The 27,578-nt window shown below is 37.1% G+C and overlaps 1 protein-coding gene across 4 annotated transcripts in view; it reads right to left on the reverse strand.

Annotated features, from left to right (window-relative positions):
- Window positions 1-802: 802 nt before the first annotated feature.
- Window positions 803-27,578, reverse strand: part of TRIM33 (tripartite motif containing 33) — a 31,983-nt gene continuing 5,207 nt past the window's right edge. The window contains exons 2-20 of one of the 4 annotated variants that reach the window (XM_027445000.3): window positions 22,247-22,365; window positions 21,993-22,140; window positions 19,711-19,843; window positions 16,773-16,889; window positions 16,402-16,516; window positions 15,064-15,210; window positions 14,444-14,561; window positions 12,153-12,397; window positions 11,761-11,925; window positions 10,691-10,891; window positions 8,751-8,883; window positions 7,651-7,714; window positions 7,200-7,359; window positions 5,778-6,124; window positions 5,136-5,259; window positions 4,104-4,178; window positions 3,380-3,532; window positions 1,704-1,754; window positions 803-1,621 (exon numbers count right to left, since the gene is read on the reverse strand). In XM_027445000.3, coding sequence (XP_027300801.2) covers window positions 1,409-1,621; window positions 1,704-1,754; window positions 3,380-3,532; window positions 4,104-4,178; window positions 5,136-5,259; window positions 5,778-6,124; window positions 7,200-7,359; window positions 7,651-7,714; window positions 8,751-8,883; window positions 10,691-10,891; window positions 11,761-11,925; window positions 12,153-12,397; window positions 14,444-14,561; window positions 15,064-15,210; window positions 16,402-16,516; window positions 16,773-16,889; window positions 19,711-19,843; window positions 21,993-22,140; window positions 22,247-22,365 — 2,828 coding nt within the window. In that variant the 3' untranslated portion in view covers window positions 803-1,408. Of the gene's footprint in view, window positions 1,622-1,703; window positions 1,755-2,251; window positions 2,408-3,379; window positions 3,533-4,103; window positions 4,179-5,135; window positions 5,260-5,777; window positions 6,125-7,199; window positions 7,360-7,650; window positions 7,715-8,750; window positions 8,884-10,690; window positions 10,892-11,760; window positions 11,926-12,152; window positions 12,398-14,443; window positions 14,562-15,063; window positions 15,211-16,401; window positions 16,517-16,772; window positions 16,890-19,710; window positions 19,844-21,992; window positions 22,141-22,246; window positions 22,366-27,578 lie in introns of those variants that run through there. The other 3 variants (XM_072028310.1, XM_072028311.1, XM_072028309.1) reach the window with 3 other exon arrangements.

The raw sequence follows: 27,578 nt of genomic DNA on the forward strand, positions 1-27,578 counted from the left end.
AAAAGTGTAATTACTTTGTAATGACCTAATTTCCAACCAGAAATGCTAGAATGAACACAGGACAGGGCGCAGTGGGAAGGCACAGCAGAGATGCCTGCCACAGGGTTTAGAGGAATAGGGAAATTGACCTGTTTTCAGTATTTGACCAGAAACCACTCAACACCAAATCCTGGCCTGTGCAAGTGCTTTGTTCCATAGAAGGATAAATTACCCAATCTCAACAGGTTTATTCCAATCTTTCTAGACATTTTGCTCACAAGTTGGTTCTGAAGAAAGTTCTGAGTAGTACTCTAATAAAAAGTAAGATAGAGCCTCAAAATTAATGCAATGTTAGAAACAGCATATATTACAAATCTTTTCTTATTAGGAACAATTAATAAGAATACATATTAGCTTAAAAACAGTTCAGCAAATGTTGCTGATCTGTAAGAAATCTCAGTTCACTATTTACAAATAAGACAAAGCGAATACAGGAAATTTTACACATTTGGTAGTTACTAGGTTATTGTTTGCCAAGTGGTCTATTAGAAACTGATATTTAGGAAGACTGGAAAAACACCCCAAACAGTTATTTATTACCTCTTCAGGTACAGAACATTCGGTAACAAATACTGAAGATAATAACATTCTGCCTTATTAGGGAGATCACGGACAGATGATATAACATGAGGACTTGAGCTATGAATGCTATTAAAACGTTCTGTGTACAGGATTTGTAATAAATACACCTAGGACTACTGAAAATCAATTGTTGCAACAGCCAGTTTAGTCTTGCACCTGTCAAGAACTCACACTCCTGCACTTGCCAATTCAGAACAGTTTAATGATTTTTTTTCTTTTTCTATACATAAAATGTAGTAAAGAAAGTCAAATTTAGGTAACTGGATCAACACAGAAGATCAGTTATTCACAATACCGCTTAAATGAGATGATAAAAGCAATGACCCAACACACACTTAGGTTCACACAAAGAGGGGATTTCAGGAACGTTGCTTACAGTTTACACTGTAGTTCAGCATCAAGATAAGATACAGTAACTGTATTGGTCCAGTCCTGCAGAACATTTTACTAAGCAGTCTCATCTGTACATGGAAAATATCAAATCTGCTTCTCTTCAACATTCATTCACCTCTATCTGAGACCAGGACAAGCATGTCCCCTCCATCAGGGAAAAAAAAGGAAACAGAAAATAATCAAGGAAAAAAAAAAAAACACCAAAATTCACGATACAGTTTTTCCCCTTTTGATGCCTTTCTGTACAAGTGTGGTTTATTTTTTATTTATTTTTTTGTAGTCTAATACTGTTTAAAAAGCTACCAGCTTCTTCAAGATGGCCACTGTAGGCATGGTAATATTCCAGGAACACTTAAGTAACAGTTTTTACAATAAATTTAAGGTCCACTTTAGATTACTTTATATGCACTGGTCTCTCATCTGATTTTAGGCGTTTTCTACGTGGTTGTATAAAATCTTCATCGGAGTCCTCAGTTATTTCACCATCATCCTCTTCCTGCTCAAATTCAGGCAAAGGCTGGAAGGTCCTGTCTGGGTAGATCTCTGTAAGTTTATCTTCAAAGTATAATGCAACTGCCTTCCCTGCCTGTGCTACTTCTGAATCAGCCTGTAAATAAAAGAAGACAGGAATATTCACCTGTTGGAAATGCACATCCCTTCACCAAGTGTGCATGGTCTGAAACGCTTACCTTCAAATTAATCTCTTGTGTTTCTGCATAAACTTGAACAACTTTCATCATCTAAAAAGGATACCAGAGTCAAAAAAAATGAAATTATAATCCTTTCTAAAGTTATGAGATTGCATAGGCTTGGATGACTAAAGTCAGCCATAACAAGAAAACAGTTTGTTATGGACTACACCTCTTTAGTTCTCAAACTTAGTTGAAGCAGGTATAAAACAGTCTTAAGAGGGCGACATGAGGTAAACAAACCTTTGACAAAACACATAACTTCTGTACAAATAAGTGGCTCCCAGTCATTTTAATAATTGCACTCTACTCATGACTGTTTTCTCCATCACAAAGTTGCCCATACATTATTGTGGAAAAGCCTCACTTCAATTTTAACGTTTATGTGTTCCACGAGACTACCTTCCTGGGGGGCATACCACTTTGATTTCTGTTTTTTAAGTGAATATGGCTTAGAGGCACTAGACCCAATATTGTTATGAGAGGTCAAGGTGACTCATCTTTTGCCATTAGCCAGCATTTCAAACAGCAAGACAAGTCTGAAACACCTTTTTTAAACACATCCATCAGTCCTTGCTCCCTTGTTTTACTCTTGTCCCTAAGAGCTGCAGCATGTTTTCCTCTACAGTAGATGCTTCATTAATTCCCTTGATTGAGAAGTTCACATAATTGCAACTTCTTCCACAGTGCTCAATAACCTCCACCTAATACAGAGACATAAGGGAGTCGGGGTGTCAAAGTCCCAAACACTTGTGAACAATTACAGCGTACAGCATCACAGTTCTAAGAAGTATTTAACCTCGATCTTTACTAGTGTACTCAGGAAGCAGTTGAGATTTTATATGTATACTTGCATACCTCAATTTACCACTTCACAGAGCCAAAAACATATTCCCAAACATTGTAAAACTCAGATAACATTTTACAGAAAAATACTGGCCATGCCATTCCTTAAAATGTCTTCTCTGCAGGGCTTTTTGTGGCCTTACTTTAAGGCATCTCAGAAATGCCTATCTTACCTCAGTGACTACTGTTTCAGCACACCACCATAAATGTTTCTGATATTCAGAGTATCTTTCCTTTGCTCCACCTAATAGTAACACCTACATAGTGCACCTCTAAAATTCACATTCTACAGGTAAGGTCCAAATATTTCTGTATCAGATGAGTTCATTGCAAAATAAGTCAACTTTTCACATTCATCAGAAATATGACTCCATACAGAAGTTATCTACTGAAAACTAATTTTTATGAGAGCCCAACTACCCATGAGCTAAAGCACTACGCTTAACACTAGGAATAATGAAAAAATGCTTTTCTGGATTCAGCCTACATGAGGCATTAGAACCAGTAGAATATTTGTCAAAAAAGTTAGTTTTCCTCAGTAAGGGAAATTTCCTTAATAAATAAGATCTACTGTATTTCATGAGTTTAAGAACAATAACCTATATAGTTTGAGACAGTTTTAAGGATTCAATCTCCCCATCTAGCTGAAAAGGAGAGTTAGTTCTGTAACTATATTGTATTATGTTTTTTAAGTGTCTGATTCAGCATCTGCTCTATAAGCAGAAATTTTCAACTGGAAGTACAGCTTCTACTTGGAGAAGCTGCAGAACTGCGCTGAAATAAATCTTAATCTAAAGAAAAAAATGTATACAGATTGGAAGTTAACGTACTTCATTAAACCTTTCACAGTTCTTGAAGATCAACCGGACATCTGCCACAAAATCCTCAGGAGTCTGGTAATGTTGGGAATGCTTCTTTTGTAGTTTCTTTTTAACTGTAGATAAATCCATTGGTTTCTTTATAATTTTATAGTAGTTTGGTATCTGTAAAAAATGAACAATGACTTGTCACTAAAATGACTGCAAAGTTCAGAGAAGCAATTAATTTCTTCTCAAAATATCAACCAGCTGGTATTTTCACACACAGTATGCACATTCAGTAAGTGGGAACAATTTCCTTTCCTCGTACTTTTTAAGAACTTCCTCCCAAATCTCACTGTCATAGCATAACAATGCTTTTCAGTACACTTATTTCTCTTACAGCTGAAAACAGAAGAGCCAAAAGTTTCTTACATCCTTTCATTTAAAAGACTGTAAAAAAAAAAAAAAAAAAAAAAAAAGTTCTCCAAAAGCCTCTTGTAACATTTTAAATTTCATTGCTATCCTGACTCATCCTTTTTCAATTCAATAATTGCTAACTGAACGTTTTCAATATATAGGCTTAAGACTGAGACTAGAACATCTGTGTGATCAGCTTCTGCATATTTCAGCATCATGAAATTCTGAATGACCTGCTTCAAGTAAAAGCAGCCAGTTCCTTCCCAAACTCTATTCTAGCATTTATAGAGATGTTATACAAAAAAAGAAATCACAAACTATTTTTCAGTGGACTCACCGAGGCTGGGACTGGCTCTTGAAATTCAATGCTCAGCTCATGACAATACAGGTAAAGCAGGAGACGTTCACATTTCTTACAAAGAAATAAACAGCTTCATGTTAACATCCTAAATTTATCTTCAGCCCATAGGTCTATATTTCCACATTATAAATGCTTTTGTACTTTGTACTAGAAAATTTCAATAGTCTTCAAAAGTTTATAAATAAATATGTGAAAGTCCTTATGAGGGCATTGAGGGGTGGGGCACGAAGGAGTGGAACAACACCTTACTGTTCACATAGCAGAAATATACTCTCTTTTTGCTTTCTTCTTCCAGACAAACAAACAAAAGTCTTGGGCTAAAATAAACATGTGGAGGCACACTAATAAACAGTCAATTTTATTTTATTTATTTTTTAAAAAAACAGAACAACCCACAATTGCATTTGTCCAAGCAACTGGAAGTTACAAGAAGGGACTAAGTTGCAGAATTATTATTTTCCCCACAAGATAAAATTTAATAATTTGAAACCAACTACAGTGTTCCTATGAATTCCCTGTTCAAATGTTTGTCTTTCCGTTGCTTATAATTCCTTTGGATTAATTTGATTTGTTAATGCTCTAAACGCTTTATGCACAGGCTCATTGATAAATCTAAAAATAATTCTGTCAAAGTCATTATACCTTCCACAAGAACGTACCTCTCACAGTATAAATTTAACATATCAAACTTACATAGCTATTTGTACGGAGGCTGTATCAATGTTAATGTAAAGTCTACTTAAGAACATCATAGAGATTAATGCACGTTAAAGGATGCATTTAAATACAGTATGTATGTTTACATGCAAGCTTTAGCAGTTCCAACGTAATGGAGCACTTCCACACAATCACCAAGGCCTAATCACGTGGCCACAGCAAGACACTCTCATTACTCTTTTTTTTTTTTTCTCTCTAAACCCACAGCTCTAATTAATTTGCTGCAGCCAAAGCAAAAAACATCTTCAAGAAACAGTGGGGGACTGGTCGTGTCAGAATGCACTTACATACCCTTTGGTCCACAGGACTCAGGCCTTGTGCTGTTTTCCCTTTCTTGCTGTGTTGCGAATTGTCACAGTCATATTCTACTTCTGGTTTGCTCAGATCTCTGCAGAATGTACATATCCACTCTCCACTAAACAGAAAAAAAAAGAAAAAAACAACACACAAAACAGTATTACTCCAGGCATCCAGGGACAAGGTCTCATCAGTGCCAGCTACAAAGATTTTTTCATTAGCTCTTACAAATTCACATTGTACAATATCAAAGACTTGGATATATTTAAAGATAAGGGTTAACCCATAGTGCTCAAGGTAAATCTAACAGTCAAGGCCATTTTGCCTGCCCTCGTATTCCTCTCCCAAATATGCTCAGATACTTCACAATACCTTCCTCACCGTAACTTTAAAAATCAACTTTACATAACAGAACACTTTGAGAGACTGTATGTTTTTCAAACAAACATTAATCAGTCACTTGCAAAACGATCCAGGCGTATCTTTAAAATGCAAGTTTTTTACTGACAAAAAGTCTCGCAGAATTAAAAGATCTTGAGGAGTACCAGAATATCATTTGATGTTCTGATGTTGAAATCTACCATTTGAATGAGACCACAGAGCTGTTCTCAGGAACCAATACACTGTTTCTGGTACCTTGGAAAACTGAGGAGTGTTGGTACATGACAAGTTAGATGAAACACTTTTGGGCACTTTTCACAACATAATAGATCCCCTCCATTTTGGCATACTGCACACCAGTCTTCATTTGGATCATCATCTTTATTATTGCCTTCTCCTCCAATTCTAGCTGATCGATGCATTAGACTCCGCACTGGGGATTTTCCATTTAGAAGGCTATGTCCAGACTGCTTGCAACTTTCACTTAAATCTCCAGGTTCAGTTTTTACATGGTTTTCGAAACTTCCTAATGCTTCCAATTCACTCTCCAGATGCAAGTTAGTGGATAGTGGTGGTGTCAAGCTGCTCTCAGGACTGCTAAGCTGAAATGAAAGTAGCACATGAAAATCTAAGAGTCAGTTTAACAAGGGAATCTTTCTTCTTATATTGCAAGCTAAACATCAGTCACCATTTAAAAAGTACTATATGCATTTCCCAAAATAAGCGGCAAATCATTCTGAAGAGCAGAGTTGCATACAGTATTGAAAACTAATTTTTCCTAAGTCTATCCTTTCAAGGACAAGACTTATTCCTACTAAAATATGGCATAATAGACTTTCAATCCTAACATACCAATAAATTGTTAAAAATATATATCTCCACTTTCATTAGGAAAAATCCTCAAATCCTTCACCCTGCTGCCACTACACAATCTTATTAAAAGGAAGTGTAGCTGGGAAACATTGAAATATTCATTTGCGGAAATGTTTTATTTATTTTGACATAAGAACTCTTGACTGATTGGAAGACTTCTCTATAATTACATACATATGAATGCCCAGGAACTCGTACTAACAATGGCTTACTTGCTGATTTTATTAAAGATTAAAAGCAGCAAACACCCTACACACTTGCTGGGGGTATTTCATTTCAATAGCTGAAGATAAATCTTACATGGCACTCTATCCCATGACTGGCAGTGCATGGTATCAGTGGATAAAATAAAAAGTCATGAACAAACGCCAAACCTATTAAGTCCTAACTTTTCTACTTAAGTACTCTCAATGAGAACTACCTATCAAACTACATGAAACTTGGAAGGACTGCTTCTTTTGCATCCACATCACTAGGTCCAGTCCTGTCCAAATCATCTGTCATTATTTAATGTTTTTCTGTTCAACATAAGCCAGCAAGCAATTATGCAAGTCCTGATGCCAGCTTATTGGTACTTAAGTCAAAAATCCCTAATACAGAGCCCTCGTAGTGCTACAAAAACAGCTCACCACTTAAGCTTGCCCACACTTAAAGTTCAGACATACTGCCAGAGAGCAAAATACCTCTCAGTCTTCTGGGCTGTTAACAGAATACGATGCTTAAGAGTAAAATTGCTTTATGATTTCAGAATTCTACATGTTTGGTAGGAATACCATAAAATACCATTTCAAAAACTAACTTTACCATGCAAGCACTCCTTCTGCCATCCTCCGTTTTCTCCTGTTTTACTGTTCCTGAGAAACTGCATATCTCTTCCTCTGTCCCTGGTTCTTGCTTGACTTTCACTTGGTCAGACTTGAAGTTAACACTAGTTTTCTCAGCTGTTCTGCCCGAGGAGCCACAGCTAGAAAGCACATAAATAAGAGGAAAATTCATTATAACAAAGACATTTAAGTTAACGTTTCTTAAAAGATTTCAAAGGCAAAGCACATAGCAACTTTTATAAGAGTAAAAGCTCATGTTATGAGACAGCAGAGAACTGTATTAAAGGAAAAAAATAAAACACTCCTTCCTTTAAGCATTCTTCAATTACTGGATCACAAATCCCTATTTGACTTCTTGCCGATTTTTTTTATTATTTTTTTTTAATTCTTCATGTCTGATTTTTCAGCCTCACAGCACTGACATGACATACCTTCCTCTGCTACCTGTGCTGGAGGTACTAGGTGGCCTCACAGGAGTGTGGGAGTTGGATAAGCCTGAAAAGAAAAAATGTAGAACTTAACTTAGTACAAAATTACATTCTGCACTAAAAAAAATAATTGGTATTCATTAATGCCAGAAGTGCTGCTGGAATATCCTAATAATTCAAACGACTCAGCTGCCCTCTCAGTCATTTGATTAAAACAAAGGTCTAGCACACTGCATTAAATATAAGCAGAGACAACACACTGTTAATGTAGCCCTAATTATTTCACCTATTCCAAGCAGTACTATAGGCCACAGATGATTAAGTTCTCAAATTTTATCCATTGACACCCACCAATAATATCAAGAAATGCAGACCAAAAAAAAAAAAACACAGAAAAACTCAAAAGACAGAGTTTTGCATGCAGGTGTTGAGAAATACAAGTTCCATTGCTGCAACCAATCATTCATAAAATCTTCCAATAATCTTGAAGAGGGAAGATTAACGGAAACATGCCTATCAAATGACTGAAAACTGCCTCTTAACTCATGGGAATGGACATTTGCAATGTTTCTGTAACTCAGCATTATGTATTGGTGACTTAATTTGTTCATGTGCATAACAAGAGTTCTATTCTCAATTGAGCTGTACTTACAATGACCTTGTTTAGATGACTGTTGAGTATAGGAACTTCTGTGACTAATAAAGTATTTGCTGATATTCAACAAACTTATTTAAATGGTCTGAGCAGTCATCACTTGGAGGCAATAACTGAACTACATCCATAATATCCATAACTGAACTACATGCACAAAAAATGGATTGCAGTAATGTAAGACAAAAAATATAGCACAGATAGATCAGTCTGTACACATACCTGGAATACTGCCTTCATATGCTGGCAGTTTGTTACTAGAAAGATATTTCTGAAGGAGCATAAAATTTAAGTTTCCAGGACTTATTTCTGAGCAAAATATTTTTTAAACTAACAAAATATCACTTTTTTTTGGCGTCATGAAGTAGTAGGTTATTTTCATATTTATTTTCTTAAATTCTGGAAATACCCACTGCTTTCTAGAATCACTAGAAATACCTATCGCATTTACCTGATGACCCTGGAGATAGAGCTGAAGGCCCTGGGGAGGGATTCATTGTACTTGTAGGTTGCGGGGGTAGGTGGCTGCCTGTGATATATCTACTTAAAAGGTTATCCAAACTACTTGAACCAGCATCTTCAAGCTAGAAAACAAAAACAAGAGTCTGAGTCAGAGAAGCCTAATTAAAGTTTGTTAATAGTTTCACATCTTTACACTGTGATCATTATCTTCAACAGAATTATTCAGTATTTCCTCAAGGACTCAGGGCATCAACACTTTTATTTTAATCAGTTCTATACAGAGATCAATCTTTCAAAAATATAGAACCCCCCAGTCAGAAGCTTAATGTAAGATTTTGAAAAGCTTATGATTGTTTGAATTATTCCAGTATGGTCATAGGCTACACTTACTTTGGGCTATTCCAGACTTGTTTGGTTCCCAGATGTTCAGTGCATTAGTCACACAAACTAACAGATTACTAATTTTGCAAGAGTTATTCCATAATTAAGATATTAAGGGAAACCATAAACTTGTTTTTCTTCCTTAGCATGATGTGAAATCTCTCCCCACCATTCCCTTTTTACATCAATTTTAGTATCTACTGGAAACAAGGAAACAGGTACCCTGTTACTTTGACTACGTAAAAACACCAGATAGATGACAGCATAATTCTGAATAATGTCTTCATATGAATTGGTCATAACCAGTCGTGTTGTAACCATAACCAGTTATAGTTGTGTTTTATTCTAATGACTAAAGAGAGCTTCAGGACTATAGATCAATCACATTCAGAGATGTGATCCTTTCTGTTTGCTCTTCTTACGTTAGCAAATTACCTGCAGCTTCATCAAAAAAAGAATAACCCTTCAACACAACTCTTTTAGATTAAGAGTTACAAAATTGTTGGTATTACAGAAGACCAGCTGCTTTGATAAAATTTTAGTTTTGTTTCTAAGGTGATTGTGTCCCTGAATGTGATCAAGCATCCTGTGTTTTATGTGGGAACAGTGTTGGAACTTGGAATTTCAATATAAACATCACATTCCCGAAATTAAGCCATCTTCCTCTCACCTGGCCTACAAAACACTCCTGCAGAAAACTTACTGCTTTTACTTTCTGACTCCACCTGTAGATAACATTATGCTTCTGACCTCTTCAAATTAACTTGATTTAATCAACATCTACCTCACCTTGTGTGCAGTACTACCCAGTATCTCTCTGTGAAAAGAGCATGAGGCACACTGTACTTCCAAGTCAGTGAGTACCAATCTACTGTGCTGGTAAAGTGAAAACTACAGGGGCAGCAGCTGTCACACACTGAATTTCCAGACAGACACTACAACTACAGTTCAGGATCAATCACTGAGGCCAGTCGAAGTGTTCCACTGCATCTTCTAGCATACAAAGTTAATGCCAATGCTGGCCTCTTAAAAATACAAGGAACTAATTACAGCCACCCTAGTGGGGTACAGGGGAAACGTGAAGAGAAAGCAGAGGAGTAGGACACCTATTTGCAGTACTTCCTGCATTTGATTGTAACATTTAGGAACTCTCCACATCACAAATCAGTGACAGGCAACTTTAATACTGAGTAAATCACCATTCAGAGCATTCAACATACAAAACTGTTCAACTGTTCTAGTGGTATCTTCCCACATGACAGACCTGTGGAAGAAAGGGAGCAAACACAGTACTTGGAATTCACTAATCTAAGTAACAATTTTACTGTAAAACAGCCATTAAATACTACCCATCACAGGCCAAGCAGGTCAGCCCTACATAATTAAGATAGCTGCATGCCCATGGCCAGGGCTGGAGATTTTAATTCTTCTACTCTAAATGATAAATGAACAATTCCACAAATACTGATAAACAAATAAAAAAGATACAGAAAATAAGGCAGGTCATTGCTTCACCTACAGCCTAATTGTCTGTTTTTCTCCACTGACCTGGATGGGTGGGATATCTGGCAGGGAAGGTAAATTCTCCGGATTTGTTACAGAAGGAATGAGTTCAATTGCTGTAACAGACGGACTTGTTGGACCACGGTTTGCAGTTGCCATTGTTGCAGTAGTGGGACTAGTTGGATTAATAGTGTTGTTGTGCACAGAAACAACTGGAAATGGCCCCGCATGTCCAGGGTTAGAATGCTGTAGGAAAAGAGAAGAGACCACCACCGCATTAGAGACAAATTGTATAGCCATTCTGCAAGTAAAATTGCAACATGTACATTATATGATAGTCCTCAACAAAAATGGTGGGTAGGGCAGGGATATAAATCCACATTCTATCAACATAACCCGATAGCACTGAATGCAAAGCAACTGCTGTATATATTTACTTGGAAAGGAAAAAAAAAAAAAAAAAAAAAAACACACACACAGAACTTTATATGGCTAGATATTTAAATACACAGTACAGATTTTTCGTGATCTTATATCAAATTATTTTCATATACAGTTATATTTTCTTAAAGCAATGACTTCATCCAAAGACAACTTTAGAGTCCATATGTCTATGTACAAAAGAGTATACGCTCCAAGTTTTAAAAAGTCATTTTGGTTTTCCAGTCATGTTAACATTGGCAATAATTTTTGTTTTTAATGATATGCAGAGCTTGGCATCGTGCTTCAGGTTTGAATTTAAAAACACTTTAGATATTGGTTTCATTAAAAAACTCTAAATTACATCACATTCAATTTCACTATTGCTGACTATTCTTTAAGAAACCCAGAAACTGAATGCCACTGAAAAGCGAAAAATGGAAATGTTTTGTTTCCCAGAACTAAAATGCAATACATTTTAGTGACAGAACGAAAATTCATTTAATTTTTCATGTTTACGTTTTCTTACATTCAGCAGCAAAAACGTCACAGTACAGTATGCAACATGGCAAAGCATATAAATGTGTGTAGCTGTGAGTTGTGTTACAGATAAACACATTTAAAGCTGGAGGTATCATCTATTGTAATGAAAGTTTGGCACAATGGCACAAATGAAGCGTGTACACAGGATATACTTGTCTTTGAAGGTGAGGTTGCATCATGGAGTATTGTGGTCCATTGTGGCGTGGTATTCCTGGTATACGAGCAGCATTCTGAGCCATTCTCATCTGATGTGCTTGGAAAGCCCCACAGTTCATGTTACCCCTCTGCATGGTCTGCATGCTGATCAACCTGGGAGGCTGCAAGGGTTTTTGTTTTTTAAAATTTTTGCTTTTAACATGGAAAAAAGAAGCCAATCTCTGTCCACAGAAGTAGGTTTACTAGATACATAACACCAAGAAAAGCCAATAGCTCTCATATTTAAAGCATGTCAAATTTCAAAAGATTTTCATGTTTATAAACTGATTTGTTTTGAAAGTCTTGGTATTATGGTCTAACGTGAAATAACAGCATACAAGAAACTTGCCTGCTGCTGTAAGATTTGAGGACCTGTCTGTCTGGGAACTGACCCAGATGGCTGTCCCATCCTCATCTGCTGCAGTTGCTGATGTTTTTGTGCGTACACCTGTTGCTGCATATGCTGAAGTCGAAGCTGTGCTAGGTTAATTTGTCCTGGAGTTTTGTTGACATGATTTGTTCCTGGAGGAGCTTGTCCAACCACTACATTGGGAGTGTAACTAGGAGTTGGTTTATTTTCAATAACAAGGTTACCTAAGGAATAAAACAAAACAGAAGTAGTGAACAGTTCGATTTCCATTATCATCCAAAGGTCAATAAACGCAGAACAGTCAGACGTTTCTAACTGATTTTTTGACAGCTGCAGTAACAAGGCAGTTTAAGTTTGAATTTTCTTATTAAGTCTCCATAACCATACACGAGACAGAAGCAAAAAGAAAACCCAGAGAATAAGTTACAGAACTAAAACTATGACATGTGAGGAAAGACTGAAAGAACTGTAATTGCAAAGCTTCATAAACAGACATGACTGTTCTTCATGTTCACCACAATCACACAAGACAAGAGACATAATCTTAAAAACAAAACAAAAAAAAAAAACAACACATTCAGCATAAAGTTTCTGTAAGTATGGAAGCAAAAACTGGGAAACGATATCAAGGGAGAAGAGTGTCCCATCACTGCATGACTCTAAGAACAGGATATACTACCAGCATAACACAAAATACTGCTAAAACCGGGTACTGCCTTGATACAGTTGGATGGATCATATTCCCTCTACATATGTCTAATCCCATTTTTAAAAGGCAAGGGCGAAATTATGATTTTTGACTTTGAACATATACTCATTGGAATCCGCATGTAGCTTTTTAACAAGGCAGGTAGTTTCTATATTACTTCCTATATAAGCTTTTTTTTTCTGCCTGGTTTCTAGCCAAACATTTGATGCTCTGTTCTTGAAAGCACTGCTTTTTCCTTCTTGATTAATCCCCAAGACTAACAACACTCAAAAATTGCTTGAGCAACTGGCCACAAAGGAACAGCATCAATTTTAAAACATTATTGACATGATGAAAAGTTTATCATGAACATAAACCTCCTCGACTAAGGACAGAAACAGCAAATCTGGCTAGTGGACTTTGAGCAAGAACTGAATACACACAAAAGCATCAGGAAAGTATCAGAAAGGTGATATTTTAATCAAATTTTCTACTAGAATTTTCAGGAACAGAAAACAGATGCTAATAAATACTTCTGTCTCACTGTACTCTCCCCACTCTAGTTCACCTTTTCTTTCATTCAAAACCTGTTCTCTGAAAACTATAAATAATAGTGGGATTCATATGAAAAAAACAAACTGATATTAAATTGCTGCAGGATAAGTGGATAATAAAGAGGCTAACATATTAAGTACCTTACATTGTCACAAGAGCACATGTATTACTGCATCTAACAGCAGTCAGCTATGTGCAGTAATCATAACTGCATGTTCAGTGATCCCAGCTGTCACTAAGCACTCATGCAGAACAACCCCTCCAAGCTCCTCCCTCTCATCAAAAATATTATACATTCCCAAGGCAGTTAATGCTTTAGGGAAAAGAAGGAATAAACAGGTATACTGGGAAAAACTACCAAATATACAAAAAGTTACAGCTATGGTGCTGTAACTTACTGCTGTGGGAACTGCAAGAAACAGCACACATGAACAGAAGCCATTTCTCATTTTAAAGCTTTCTTTTTTTCTTTACCTTTATAATTGTGTCAGAAATCTTAGAACACAAAACTAATTAAACATTGCTTCTGAATTCACTTACCTTTCCAGCAATAACATGGACTGGCTTGGTACTCAAGACCCTATCAACTGCCCTAATTATGTTTGTTCACACAACTTCCAACACATTTGTACATAACCCACATGCAGATAAATATGAAGCTCACATTGGCAAAACTGATTCTATTTACTTCCAAAAATGCTCCTTTCAGAAACTGAAGCACTCATTTAGCACAAGCATATTACACTAACCATTAGAACGACCTTAAAAAGAGGATGGAAAAGGGCCATTTCTAGAACCATTCCTATTGGGAACCAAAAATGCTGTAGAAGAAGCTTTGGTAATAGGAGAGAGCAAGACAAGGAGGGTAATCAGGACTATATGGATAATGATACAGATAACATCAAGAGAGTTTTGCTCTTCTGCATTAAGAGATGCACTGCACTCCAACTCATTCATATTTGATGAGCACCTCTAACTCAATATAGTTTTTCAAGTAACAGAGAGTAAACAGTCAGAATTTTCTCACCTAAATTGACGACATTCTTTGCCCAGAATGTAGGGTCACAATGGAACCGTATTGCTCCATTGGCAGCTGGGACAGGATCGCAACGTGCCTTTAAAATATGACGTAACTGGAACGTTATCTAATGGAAAGCAAAAACAAGACTGTTGATTACAACGAAATAAAGAATGAGAATGTTAAGAGTGCCCTTGCCCAGCAAGTTTAGACTTCTCAGTCACCAACAAGGACTAGTCATGTGTTTTGTTAGTAGCCTAAAAAAGACACTCAGTTTACCACAAAAACCATAAACCATACAACTAATTTTTTTTTTTTTTTTTAACTGTATCCAAAGGATTATGAAAGTACTTTTACAAAGTTTCTGCAATGACTCAAGTGAAACACTGAGGTGCCTTTACAGAGCTTTACCTCACTCCTACAATAAAACTGTTATGTCCTTAATTTACACATGAAACATGTACAATTGGGGAAATATATTCCATTGTTATAGGAGTGTTCTTTTTGTTTTTTAAATGATGTTCAAACAAGTCATTTTCTCTTCCTTGGATATAATCTAGTGAAGCTACATGATACTTCTTTTGAGTAAGCATTCTCTGTACCGTACAAGTTGAAGGATGTTTCCTTACCAGTCGTTTACTGTACAGTAAAGCAGTACTGCTGCCACTTGCAATAGCCCAATTAGTAAAGTTCATCACATGCTTCACTTGTCGCGAAAGACCGGTGATGTCATTCTGTTGTTGTATTAACTTCATCTGTCTCTCCTTTGTTACATTCTATGAAGAGATAAAAACTTTATTACAATGAAGACCCCAGATTAAGAGGGAAATATAAACCACTATTACAGTTCTCCCAGCATAACAGAAAAATGTCACAAGCAAATAAGCTTATACTAAAGCTTATATTCAGAGTAGCTAAAACCATCAGGTAATAATGCTCCAGTATTTCAATCTATCATTCTTCCTATACGTATCAAAGCACAGGGAAAAGAGTGGGCTCAAGTAAGAACCTCTGCTTTATCCCAAGAAAGTTTCAACTAATAAAATGAGATCAGTTCCCTCTTCCTCATATTGCCAGGGTCATGGCAGCATGACAGAGAACTGGGGAGTGACCCAGACTAGGACCCAGCAAGTGCCAGCTCAGTACTGGGTGATGCCCTGGCATTCCTGCAATTGCCACCACAAGAGCTGCAGAAAGAGACAGCAACAGAGGTGGCCAGGCACTCTGAACACCAGCCCCCTATCCCAACCAGAAAAATGCCATTTAATACCTCCTCAACACAGATGATAAACTTAGCAGCCTCACTTCTGAGAAATACTCAACCTTTGATAATCTGCCAGCTGAAAATCTCATGGAAAAAGTCTGGGTGGCAGCACCAAATCTTCAGATTTAACAGTACATGATCAAGCAGCTATTACAACCTCACAAAAAATAAAGTTCCCAAAGGGATTTTTCTAGGCTGTAACAAATATTAGGAAAACAAGAAAAGCCAAAATTCTCACATAATTACTTGTATAAATTACTTACTTCACTCCTGATCAAATCCTCTTTTATTCCAGGAAAACTCAATTTCATTGCCAAATAACAGTTCCTTAACCAAAATAAATCTATTCTCATTAATTTGATCTTAGATTTTTTCAGTCACATCATGGCAGACAAGCATTATGCTATGAACTAAACACTTATGATGTACATCCTCTCTTCAAAATTCATAAAAATATAATCATAAGTTAAATTTTCATAGATTTGAATAGGTCAGATAACACCATTATTTATTCAAAATACGCTAGCTGGGAATTTCACTTCCATTCAGCTTCCATAAACTTCCAAGAACACATCATTCACAGGCAATATTAGTATTGCAAAACCTGCACTCACACCAAACAGTTTTCAAATATGGAATGAGAGTTCTCAACAGGGGATTGGGAACAATGAATCAACACTATTACTTTTATTACTGACTGTACCTCAAGGTGCTGTAAGAGAGATTTTCCCTTTTTATTGATTTCATTGATGAGCGTGAATATGGCCACTTTGATTTCCTGTTCTACTCGTTTGTTAGTTTCATTTACTTCTTTTATCCTAAAAAAGAGAAAAGCATTGTCAGGCGCTTTATACTATGCCTCCTGCTACTAACCACCACAGCCATCTTCCCACAACATTTCAAAGAAAACTAGCATCTCACCTGCACTTGGCTCAGCATATAATCATAACCTTTATATAATCCAATCATATTCTGCAGAAATTCACTGAATTCTCAGCGAAGCCAGAAAATCTTCGCCATAGGCAGAAAACATTACAATGTAATAGTTATAGTTAATCATTTTAGATTATTTACCTGTTCTGAACTTGGGCAGCTGCAAAATTTACATAATTCTTCTTCTCAAGAAGTTTGGCCAACAGGTTCTCGATTGCACCCTTCTGATTCTGGAAAGCTTCTTCTAGAAACTGATACCTTTTCACATGCAAAAGAAGATCTCAGTTACCAAGGAGCAATGTGCTGAAGACAAGGATTCCTAATTTAGATGTAAAGCTATTAGCTCCCATGTAAATTTTGAAAAAAATACAACTGAAATTAGAAAAAAATCAAATTACATGTATCCAGATCAATTTGCAAAATGTTTCAGTACCAATAAAATCTTCTGTTAATGTCCAGAAGACTGGATCTCTGTGGGTCACTTCTTAATTTCATCTACACATGGAGGCAACACACTGCATCATTTCCACAAGATATCAAGCTATGGAAGACCAGCTAAGAGAGGTATCAGAATCTTTAGAGTCTGACAAATGATTTTGGTAACAGTAGATGAGAAAAATGCAGTAATAGCTTTAAAGTTATATTCTTTCATTAAACAAAAACAGCCAAAAAATAAGCATACATTTATACCAAAAAAAAAAAAATCCGATCCCAAGAAAGGTTTTTCACTTGATATAATACTGCTCAAATTTGACTAAAGTAGTTTAATTTGAAAAAAAAAAAAAAAAAATCCTATTAATTTTTTTTTTTGTAAAAGGTACTTCCAAGTGAGGAACATTTTGTTCACTTCCATGCACAACCAAACAGCTACTGCTTCCAGGGTGCTTCTTTAAGGTATTATTTTACCTTAAAACAGTGCAAGTAGCTACAACATGAGAAATTCATGAAAACACATTTTCCTAACACACATCACAAGATGAATTAACAATGCAACAGAAACAAAATGGCTAGGTTGAAAATGACAGGGGGGAATTAAGCAGCTCCAAGAGTTTCAATTCTTTCTTGTCAACTGTGTAACTATCGAGATTCCCCCCAGTAGCCAGGATTCCTACCAGTTATTTGCCAATTCTTGTCTGTAGAGTAAACTTCATGTTCAAGTATAATTTAGTAACAGACAAATGTCCCTTCTTCACTATAGTAAATCTCAACATTTAAATGGGCAGAAAACTCCTACAATAAAAGTGAAGCATCTCATACGTTGAGCAGAAGTAACCTGTGCTTTCTTTGCAACAACTGTTGAAATGGAAGTTGCTATTTTATTTTAAATCAAAATTTATTAAAAAGTAGTATCAAAATCTACAACGTTACAATCTAATATAATGGGAAAAGACTGAATATATGATCAAATTTCTATTAACACTGTTTCTCAGTTCCAAACAGCTCACAGTTATGATAACAGAGCCTTAAGCAGAGGAAACTTTAGAGAAGTCTTGTGACTTCTCTTTAGAGAAGAGACAGCTGTTCATTTTGTTTGTAGCAGCAAGGGACAGGGTTGAACAATGAGTTTACATTCCTCAGTTTCAATGTTAGAAGCTTACATCTAAGCTTCCAAAGTATGCAAACTGAAAACTACCTACACTAGAGATGAATCCCACTCCATTAGGCTGCTGAAAGCTTGTCAGCTTTCTGCATCACCAGCAATTCTTCCGCTTGAAATTCTGATCATTGTGCCATGTTGCTACTGAAACAGTGATTCAACATCCTCATTTGTTGCAAACTAGTAGGATGTCAAATAAGAAGTAAATAGAAGATTAAAATCAATCATTGTTTCCACTTGGCATGGTTTCCCCTCAGTGATTTGGTGAACTTCATAAAAAGCAGTTTTACTTCAAGACAGAAGCAGTCACCCTAATTACCTGTAATTCAGATAAAAGTTTTTAAAATATTCTTCTACAACAAAGCATGTTAATAGCAAAGCATTGTCTTCTCTTATTGAAAGAATGAATAAGTAGAAAAATTAAAATCCATTTATGGATTATTAATCAGTTAGCATCAAGCACAAGGCATGGTTGCAAAGAAACTAGAAAATGTTAGTTAACAAATCCTAGGAGACCGCACTTTCTAGACAGGAGTGCCTTCAGAATATTTATGATGAAGCCTACGAAAGAACACAGTAGGAATATTTGAATTTAATATTCTAAATGGTACTAATTTTAAAGGTGAAAATTCTCCATTAGGCTGCTCTAGCAGCCTACGAGATTAATCACTGCTCCAGTAAAAAAAAAATAATAAATGGTAAATTCTGTACTGCATCATAATGTCAAGCACCTTTAGAGAAGTGTTACTTGTAGAGCACCTATATAAAGCAGTGCTGCAAGTTGCTGATATGTACTTCCTCCCCTGGTTCTATTATATCACTGCCAAGTGCTTTTTCAAACATATGAGAGTTGCTAAAGAGAAGTAAATTGTAAAGCATCATAAGAGAGGTTCAAACTTTTTTCTAGCAGCAAGAAAAAAGCAAGCTCCTGAGACAAAACCCATACTTTCTTTTTAGTTGGAATGAGGCAACTTTAAACCAACTAAAGCCATTTTTCTTCCATTTTCCCCCCTCTGTATTAGAAAAATACATTAATCTATGCTGCAAAATGTATTCCTTCCCTTTACAAAACTCACCCTAAATTGAAAGACTACCACATAATTTTTTTTCAAAAAATTACCACATCTGTGACTCACTGTATCATTTTTGCTTTTTTATAGCACTAGGTGTTCAGGGCTCTAACACCTATTTAAGTGTTTTACTTGTGTCCTGAACATAGTGACTGGTGAATGCCAGGCTAGGTAACAGCTTAATCACACCAAATCACCTCAGAGGATGTTGTTTCGAGTCCAGTCCTAAGACACCTGACATAGCTCAGTTTTAAAAGTTTTCAGCACTGCACACAGGTTCTCCTCTGCACGGGATCATTTCAATCTGACAGAGAGTACATACAACAGTATTTAGAGACACTGTTTGAAACCAATGTCATTTTTTCCTCTAAGAAAGCACACCACAGGAAACAAGACATGGTAATGTGAGTACCTGTGTTCTTTGTGTTCCAGTAACTGACAGTCTCTGCATGTCAGCCTGTCACATGTTTCACAGAAAAGTTTTAGCTGCTCTTGTTTGTGGACAGGACAGAAAACAGGACGTTGACCAGATGCTCCCACGGCCTCTGTTTTTAGAAACAAACCATTTTTGCATTTTAAAACAAAACTTAAGACAATATGAAGTGCAAAACTACTAACTTCCAAGCTAAGTAAGTAACAACCAAGAATTCAAAGACAGCGATAGTCCTGTTCTAATGTTACTGTGAATGTTTTCACTAAAATATTTACAGTGCCAGTGTTTTATAGCTGTTCTCACTTCTGTTGTACTGAGATGGAAGAAGGAATTTCTTTCCCTACCAAAAATATTCAAAAAGACACTGCCAGCTGTAAGAACACAAGGCCTGTTTGTACACAATCATTTGGCTTGCGTATACATTTAAAGATTAAATTGCATGCAATATCCCCTTTGACACTCTAAAGGATGGACCAAACCTCTCAAACTTTTATACTATCAAACACCCATAGGTCTTCTATATTATCACTTCAAACTCTTTATAAAGCTCATTAAGTCATATGCAACTGAAGTGATAAATGCAAGGCGACATTATTAACCAGTCTTAGAGTTACTTAAACTCCAACTAAACTGAGTTACTTATCTACTTAATCACATAGAACTTATTGCCCAAAAAACGGTCATGAATTTACTAAAATACATGGTATTCTATAGCTTTTTTGAGCTTGACCCAGATGAAAGCAGCTTTTGGAAGATAGATCAGGTAAGGTTTAAAACAAGTAAACACAAATGTCTTCCTTGTAGTCTCAAACATTTTTGAAGCTTGTTATATCACACAAATTACTGTAAAGGAAGAAAGCTCATGAATCTAAAGCTGACGCTCCTTAACTGAATTTTGAAGTCCCCAAGGCATACCATACATTCTGACAAACACGGGAAAAAGCTTTGCTGAGCAAGTAATGAATAGTCATTCCCCACAACCAACAGTTTCTAGGGATGGCTGTATGCTAAAGGAAGGTTACATTTTTGCCACATTCCATCTCCATAAACATCAACACGAATTTCTAGTAGGAAGCTTACTACATTGGAACAGTTATTTTGGGGCACCTCCTCACTCAGGTTACAGAAGCGTAAAAGGGGCTATATTATCACCTTGACAGTCACAATATGACAATCCTAATGAAAGAAGTCAGTAATCCTTTGTAGCGCTCTGTCATTTGATTTTATGTTAATTGGTTATTGCTTATTAGGGTTAATACGTTTAAATGTAATATGAAACAACACCCAGCAAGACATAAAGAGAAGCCTCTCCAAAAATTAAGTTTATTTGAGAGAGCGAGTGAAACAAGGTTGTCATCCACAGGAACTAAGCTCAGGAACTAAAAATTTCTAACTAGTAATACAATTTTCCCAAAAGCAGTGACAGAAAGCAATGCAGTATTACTCCTTTGAAATGGCCCAATCATGAAGAACAATCATGAAGATCATATTTATTTTAGCTGAAGAGAGAGAATAAATCTGAACCTATCCCCTTTACAAAAAGGGGGAGCAACCTTTCATCTGTTTTGAGAATGTTTTCCACAGTATTTCAGTCAGTTGCAAATTATATAGTCAAATGATAATTTAGGAATTAAAAACTCCTAATAAAGTTGCATGCTTAAACAAGCAGCCTACCCACTATGTCTGTTAATTTCTGCTAACCAAGAGATAAAACCTGAAAATTAATTAAAATTCCACATTTACACGGCAATATCGATGTAACCGTACCATTATACTGAATATGAATGTAAGCTTATCTGTATATACTATTCTTTCCGCTGGATGAATTAAAATAGCTCCTTATAACAAAGTACAGCAAAATGGATAATTTCATTTCCTTGGCCAGTGGATATGACTAGCATGATGTCAGTGCTCTCCAGATTCCAACCACTCCGTTTAGTTACTTATTCTATTAAGTAAAAGGATCATTAAGACCTGATCAAAATCCTTTCTAAATATGACAGTTTTATTACATTTCTTCTGTGCTTAGCATAGTTTCTATATAGAACATCAAACGGTACAAAGTAATAGCAAATAAGCCATTTCAGTTTAAAATTTATTTTTCCTTTACTTTTAGAACTACTAGTTTTGCACTGGCAGCTTTTTTTCCGAGTCTTTCAGGAAAGCCAGGCAGCTGGTAGGTATCTAAATAATCCTCCCTCTCTTTCTTCACATGTGCCAAAGAAAAAATATTTTTCCTACAGTGATACCAAAACACTCACCTGAAGATACATCCTCTTTTTTTCTGATCATATGATCTTTAGTAAATTTTACTCGCTGATGAGCTTCTATGCAGGTCTTGCACAACCATTCCCCACATTCCACACAAAATCCTACAGCACTAGCATTATCTTCACAGCTTGTGCACACCTACAAGGGGAATTAAAGTCAGTTACCATAATTTTCTTATAAAGCATTAACGTAACACAGGAACAAAAATAGCACATGAATTCTGGCAAGCAGGAAAGTGTTATACCTGTTCTGATTTCTCATCAGAGCTGCTTGGTGTTTCGGATGTGTCTTTTACAAAGTAGTTATCCACCAGATCTATCTGTCTGCATTCTTGGCGGCATATCGGACATCTGATTACACCAACTGCAATGCAGAAAATATTTCCTAGTTTTAAGAAAATGAATGGGAAAACCATCACGCCCAAAATTAAAAGACGGCGAGAATGAACACAACACCCTCAGACTGCTTCTTTCACTTGGGTAAACACAGATTCCAAAATTGATTTTACCCTTAAAAAACATGTTGTTACTCATGTATAACAGATTTCACAAACAAATCAAAACAAAATGAAACATCTCAAAACTAAAACAAACAAGAAAACCCTAGCACCACACACACACCTGTTCAGAAGAAACTAAGTTTTGATAATTTATACATCATGCAACAGATTTTCCCAAACAAACAAGACCAAAAAAATAAAACCAAGAAAATCACCACACCATACTTCTGGGAAAACAATTTGTTTTTCCCAACTTTTTTTTTTTTCCTGTGATACTCAAGACATCCCTTTGTTACTTTTTGTAACCATCTATTTTCCAATTTGTCTCAAAATAAGCACTAAGAGAAGTGTGCCCACATCATGAGGTATGACTTCAGTGACATTCAAGAAAACATCTACAAAGTACTACAGGGTCACAATAGTCTCCCTGATACACCAGAGGATATTTTCTAACAGCCCATTTCCACCAGGCTGGGGAGGCAGATATGGCATTATGCCCTATATGAATGTTTCAGGATTTTTTTCAAGCAACATTCTGGAGGGAAGGCAGAAATAATAGCAAATAAATGTGTAAGTTTCTACCAAAAAGTTTTCTTGGGCCAACTGCACCTGCCTTTTGGCAACACCCAACCAATTTGCATATATCCATACAAATGTACACACACACACAGTTTGAACACTAGGTATCAAGACAACTAGTTCCTTTCTGGTATTCTTCAAAAGGTCTACTTTGTTTTCCTCCGTACTTGTTAAATCACAGTTCTAAATCCTCAGCTGAACTTCAAAGAAGTTATTGCAGGAACCAAGTTAACGTTTAGAGGTGTTCTAAGTACCACCTCCATTTAATGTTTGAACACTTACGTAGCACTAAGGTGGCAGTTATCTCTTCCTTCCCAGAAATGTCATCCAGTCTTAAATCAAGCTCCTACACATTCATTGGGAATACCTTTTTCAAGGAGATGCTTTCAAAGTGTTTGAGGATTTTTGTACAATGGGACATGTGATGCTTTGAAAAGTAAATGCAATTAAATGATGTAAAACTCCTTTGTGGATATGCAGTTATAACATTGGATCTTATTTCAGGAAGATTAATTATATTAGTAGTTAATTATTATTTTTCCAAGTGTTAAAATTAACAATGATCTCTTCAGAACACAAACGATTTCTTGCAGAGCAACAATCCAACTAAGAATTCCCTATCTCATCAAAACACACACTCTTCAAGAGCGAGATGTGAAAACCAGCATTAGTCCCTCCACGTACAAGAGCTTCCACATACACAATGAAGTCTCACCCACATGCAGAATCTTGAGATTTTCTTACTCCTGAAAGAAGATTATTTCAGTGAACACTGTATGAAAGCCACTTATCAGATTGTACGCAGATGTACTTACAGAACAAAACTTTCAAACATTTACCATTAAAACCATTCCATCTAAACCAGACCACAGCTAAAGCTGACTTTTAGTGTTCTTGTGGTTCAATCACGGGAAATACTACAGAAAAAAAAAATGAAGCCCAAGATCTCTAGTCTCTACGATGCATAGTCAAGTTCTACAGATGCAGAGCACTTCCCTAAGGTGGGCTTTGTTTTCTTTTTTGAACTAGACAATCACTGAAGGCTTGAATAAAATCAAGCCTTTCATTGCCAGAAGTGAGAGATCCATCTGGCAACTCACTGGCTGGATTCTGACCATGGTACTTCCACCCTGTCCACTGCTTCTGTCCCAAAGGACACGGGGAAGAGCTGTTTGCACACGCTGTTCTCACAGCCACACCCCTGCTTTTTGCCCCCATACATTCAAACCCGTTGATGCAAGGTGCTGCCAGCGCTTTGCACCTGGCAGAGAGAGACAAAGAGGTTTGGAGGCAAATCCACAAGAGCCCTGCTTGCCGAGGTTGGAGCACGCAGATCTGAGTCCTAAATAGAAGCCACGTGCAAGGTTCTATTGAAATACGATTAGAGAAGTGTATTTCAAGAAGATGCTTGCTTTCCCACAGTGACATTTATTTTCACCTTAACTACAATAATCCCTAGACACAAGAGACTGCTTAGTAAATAGAATCCTATTTGGGTAAAGGCATACTTGCATGTGAGGAGCTCACGGCAGCCTTGCAGCAATAAATTCTTTACAGATAAATTCAGAAAAATACAGATAAATACAGAAAATTACAGAAAAATTCTTTACAGATACCTTAAAGGAGGCTGTAGTGAGGTGGGGGTTGGCCTGTTCTCCCACGTGCCTGGTGGCAGGACGAGGGGGAATGGGCTTAAGTTGTGGCAGGGGAGTTTTAGGTTGGATGTTAGGAAGAACTTCTTTACCGAAAGGGTTGTTAGACATTGGAACAGGCTGCACAGGGAGGTGGTGGAGTCACCATCCCTGGAAGTCTTCAAAAGACGTTTAGATGTAGAGCTTAGGGATATGGTTTAGTGGGGACTGTTAGCGTTAGGTCAGAGGTTGGACTCGATGATCTTGAGGTCTCTTCCAACCTAGAAATTCTGTAATAGGATGCCTGTAATGCACATCGTTCATTTGATGATTGTGTTCCTTATTCAGCATTAACCATCTCTCAAAGGAGATGAAAATCACAATCCTCCAAAAAGGCCTCACCATTCTCATTCAGCATTTGACTTCATTTTCATATCTCAATTACTATTATGTCATTATATTAATTATTATATTGATAGCTTTCTAATATTACACGAGCTTTTGTACAACTCATACTCACTTGACGTATCCCAATCTTTTAATCTAATATAAACCAAATTAATGCATCATTAGTACTAGAAAACAAACTGCACCGCTGAAAAAATACAGACAACTCTAATTTTGAGGGAAGAAGGAAAAACAGGGAAAATAACGATGAAACTGCATTTACAGAAAAGAGAAATGGGGAGAAATCCTTATCTATGTCAAAACATAAGATAATTTGTGAGCTAACAAAGTTAATGATAAAAATGTTATGAGAATACATTTTGGGACAAGCTAAGGCTCAAATATTTATGTAAACAAGTAGATAGACCAGGCTTCACCGCTGGCTACAACCCAAGAAAATTCTTATGTTAAAAAAAATAATAATAACATATCTTCCTAGTTATACTACAGGAGAACTTACTACTTGATTTTTCTGTGTCGATTTAAATTAGGAATTTAATATTGAAAAACATTTTTAGTCCTAATACACACATTTTCACAGAGATGGAGGTGAAAAGGCTTGATTCCCTATGCTTCCAATCTCGTAGGAGCAAACTAGAAAAAACTTTTTCTAGTGAAAGCTTATGTCAAGCCTTTGGATGTTATGCCCACTCCAACCTGATGTTGTGGAATTCTTACTCTGAGCACTTCTAACACGCTGAAATCGGCTGATCTGTCCCCAGCACAGCTTTGCTAGGCCTGTTCTGCCCAGTAACAGTACGTGCTCTACTGCTTTTGCACAAGAAGGAATAAAAGATGGAATTTTCTAAATCACGTTTGCTCCTAACCCCACACCTCCAGAAATTCCCTCCTGGATGTTCCTTAGGTGCTTCAGAGACCACGTGCAGACAAGGCAAGGCTCTCTGAGCTGGCAGCATCAGCTCACAACTCCTGGCCAGACCTGCGCCCTGCGCTCCCCTCGCCCCCTCCCCAGGTCTCTTTACAAAGGCCAGAGGGACGCCAGCCGGCAGCCTCCATCAGCACGGGGCCGGCAGGCAGCAAAGGGGAAGCCGGGAGGGGGGACGCAGCCACAGCTAGCCACGACCACTTGTCTGCTCTCTGAAAACCTGATCCTGGCTACAGCAACGGAGCTAACTGTTACCAGAGGCTTCCGAACTCAAGGATCCGTGTGCGCTGTGATCAACTTAAAGCGAACACACAACAGCTTAGCCAAATGCTTTGTAAACCTTACAGAAAAGAAGCAACAATGGGAAGCAAAACCCCTCGAGCTGTAATTCCACAACAGCCTTCGGGCAACAGGACAAAGAGCACTGCCAGCGGCAAGGAGATCACCGCTCGCACCGCGCAGCGCAGGGCCACTAGGTTATTTTCAACAGAATGTCATTGTTTCTTTTAAGCATGTTCCTGAGGAGATTTCCCACCTTTTCTCCTCCAAACAGAAGAGGATGCAGCTGAGTCACTTTGTACATGAACACGTGAAGCCAAACAGCAGCAAATCACAACAGGTAAGACTGGAAGAACGCACGCAATACCAAGTAAATCATGTAAGAGCAAAGTAACACCAAGCCATCAGACACCTACTTAGGCAGACTTTTACAGGTTTCTTTTTCCTCGTTGATTAAGGGCACTTAATTGTCATTTTTTGAAAGATGAGTAAATGATAGCAATTTTTACCCATCGGCGAAGGTGTGATAACCCCATGCACCCGTACCTGTGCCACCAGCACACGCTTCTGAACAGAGCACTGGCACGCAGGACGTCTCACCGAGTGTTTAAGACCGTCCGAAACAAGAAGGGGGACGGTTTCAGGAGCCAAGAACTTTGACCAAGGGAGCAGCTGATGAGCAAGAGACAAATATTAGAGCATAAGTCAGGAGTCTGAGACACACTTCAGCAACAGCATGTGATGCAACTGCTTCCCCTCAGGTCAACCCAATTATAGTTGAAACTGGGGGCTTTTATCACAAAAAGCAGCACTCACATGTGATCACCACAGTGACCCCACGGCACAGCCAATAAACTTTATTCATTTAGGAATAACACTGATGCTGAAGAAACACAAATGGCATATTCACATAAAATGCCTCCTATCTTTGCTTTTAATGAGTCAGCATTTGTGAAGATACTCACAGAACAAATGCAACCAGACGTAACGTAACTCCCAAGTGAAAACATCCACAATCAAAGGATAAGGTGCTACAGAAGTACTTTGCACTTCAGTTGCACCATTCATTGCTGGATCCCTTTCATGGGTGTGCTAACCTGCAGAGTCTTTCCAGCAGTTTTAAATCAAATTCAAAGTATCTCTCTTCCTGATTATCCAGAAATTGAGCCTAAACACTTGCATTCCTAAACATCCCTACTTACATACTAAAATTTGTATCTTTAACTAACATCCTGCTCCTTCCGCATAAGTTCTG

The sequence above is a fragment of the Anas platyrhynchos genome, chromosome 27 (genome assembly GCF_047663525.1).
Source record: "Anas platyrhynchos isolate ZD024472 breed Pekin duck chromosome 27, IASCAAS_PekinDuck_T2T, whole genome shotgun sequence".
In the NCBI taxonomy this organism is placed as follows: Eukaryota; Metazoa; Chordata; class Aves; order Anseriformes; family Anatidae; genus Anas; species Anas platyrhynchos.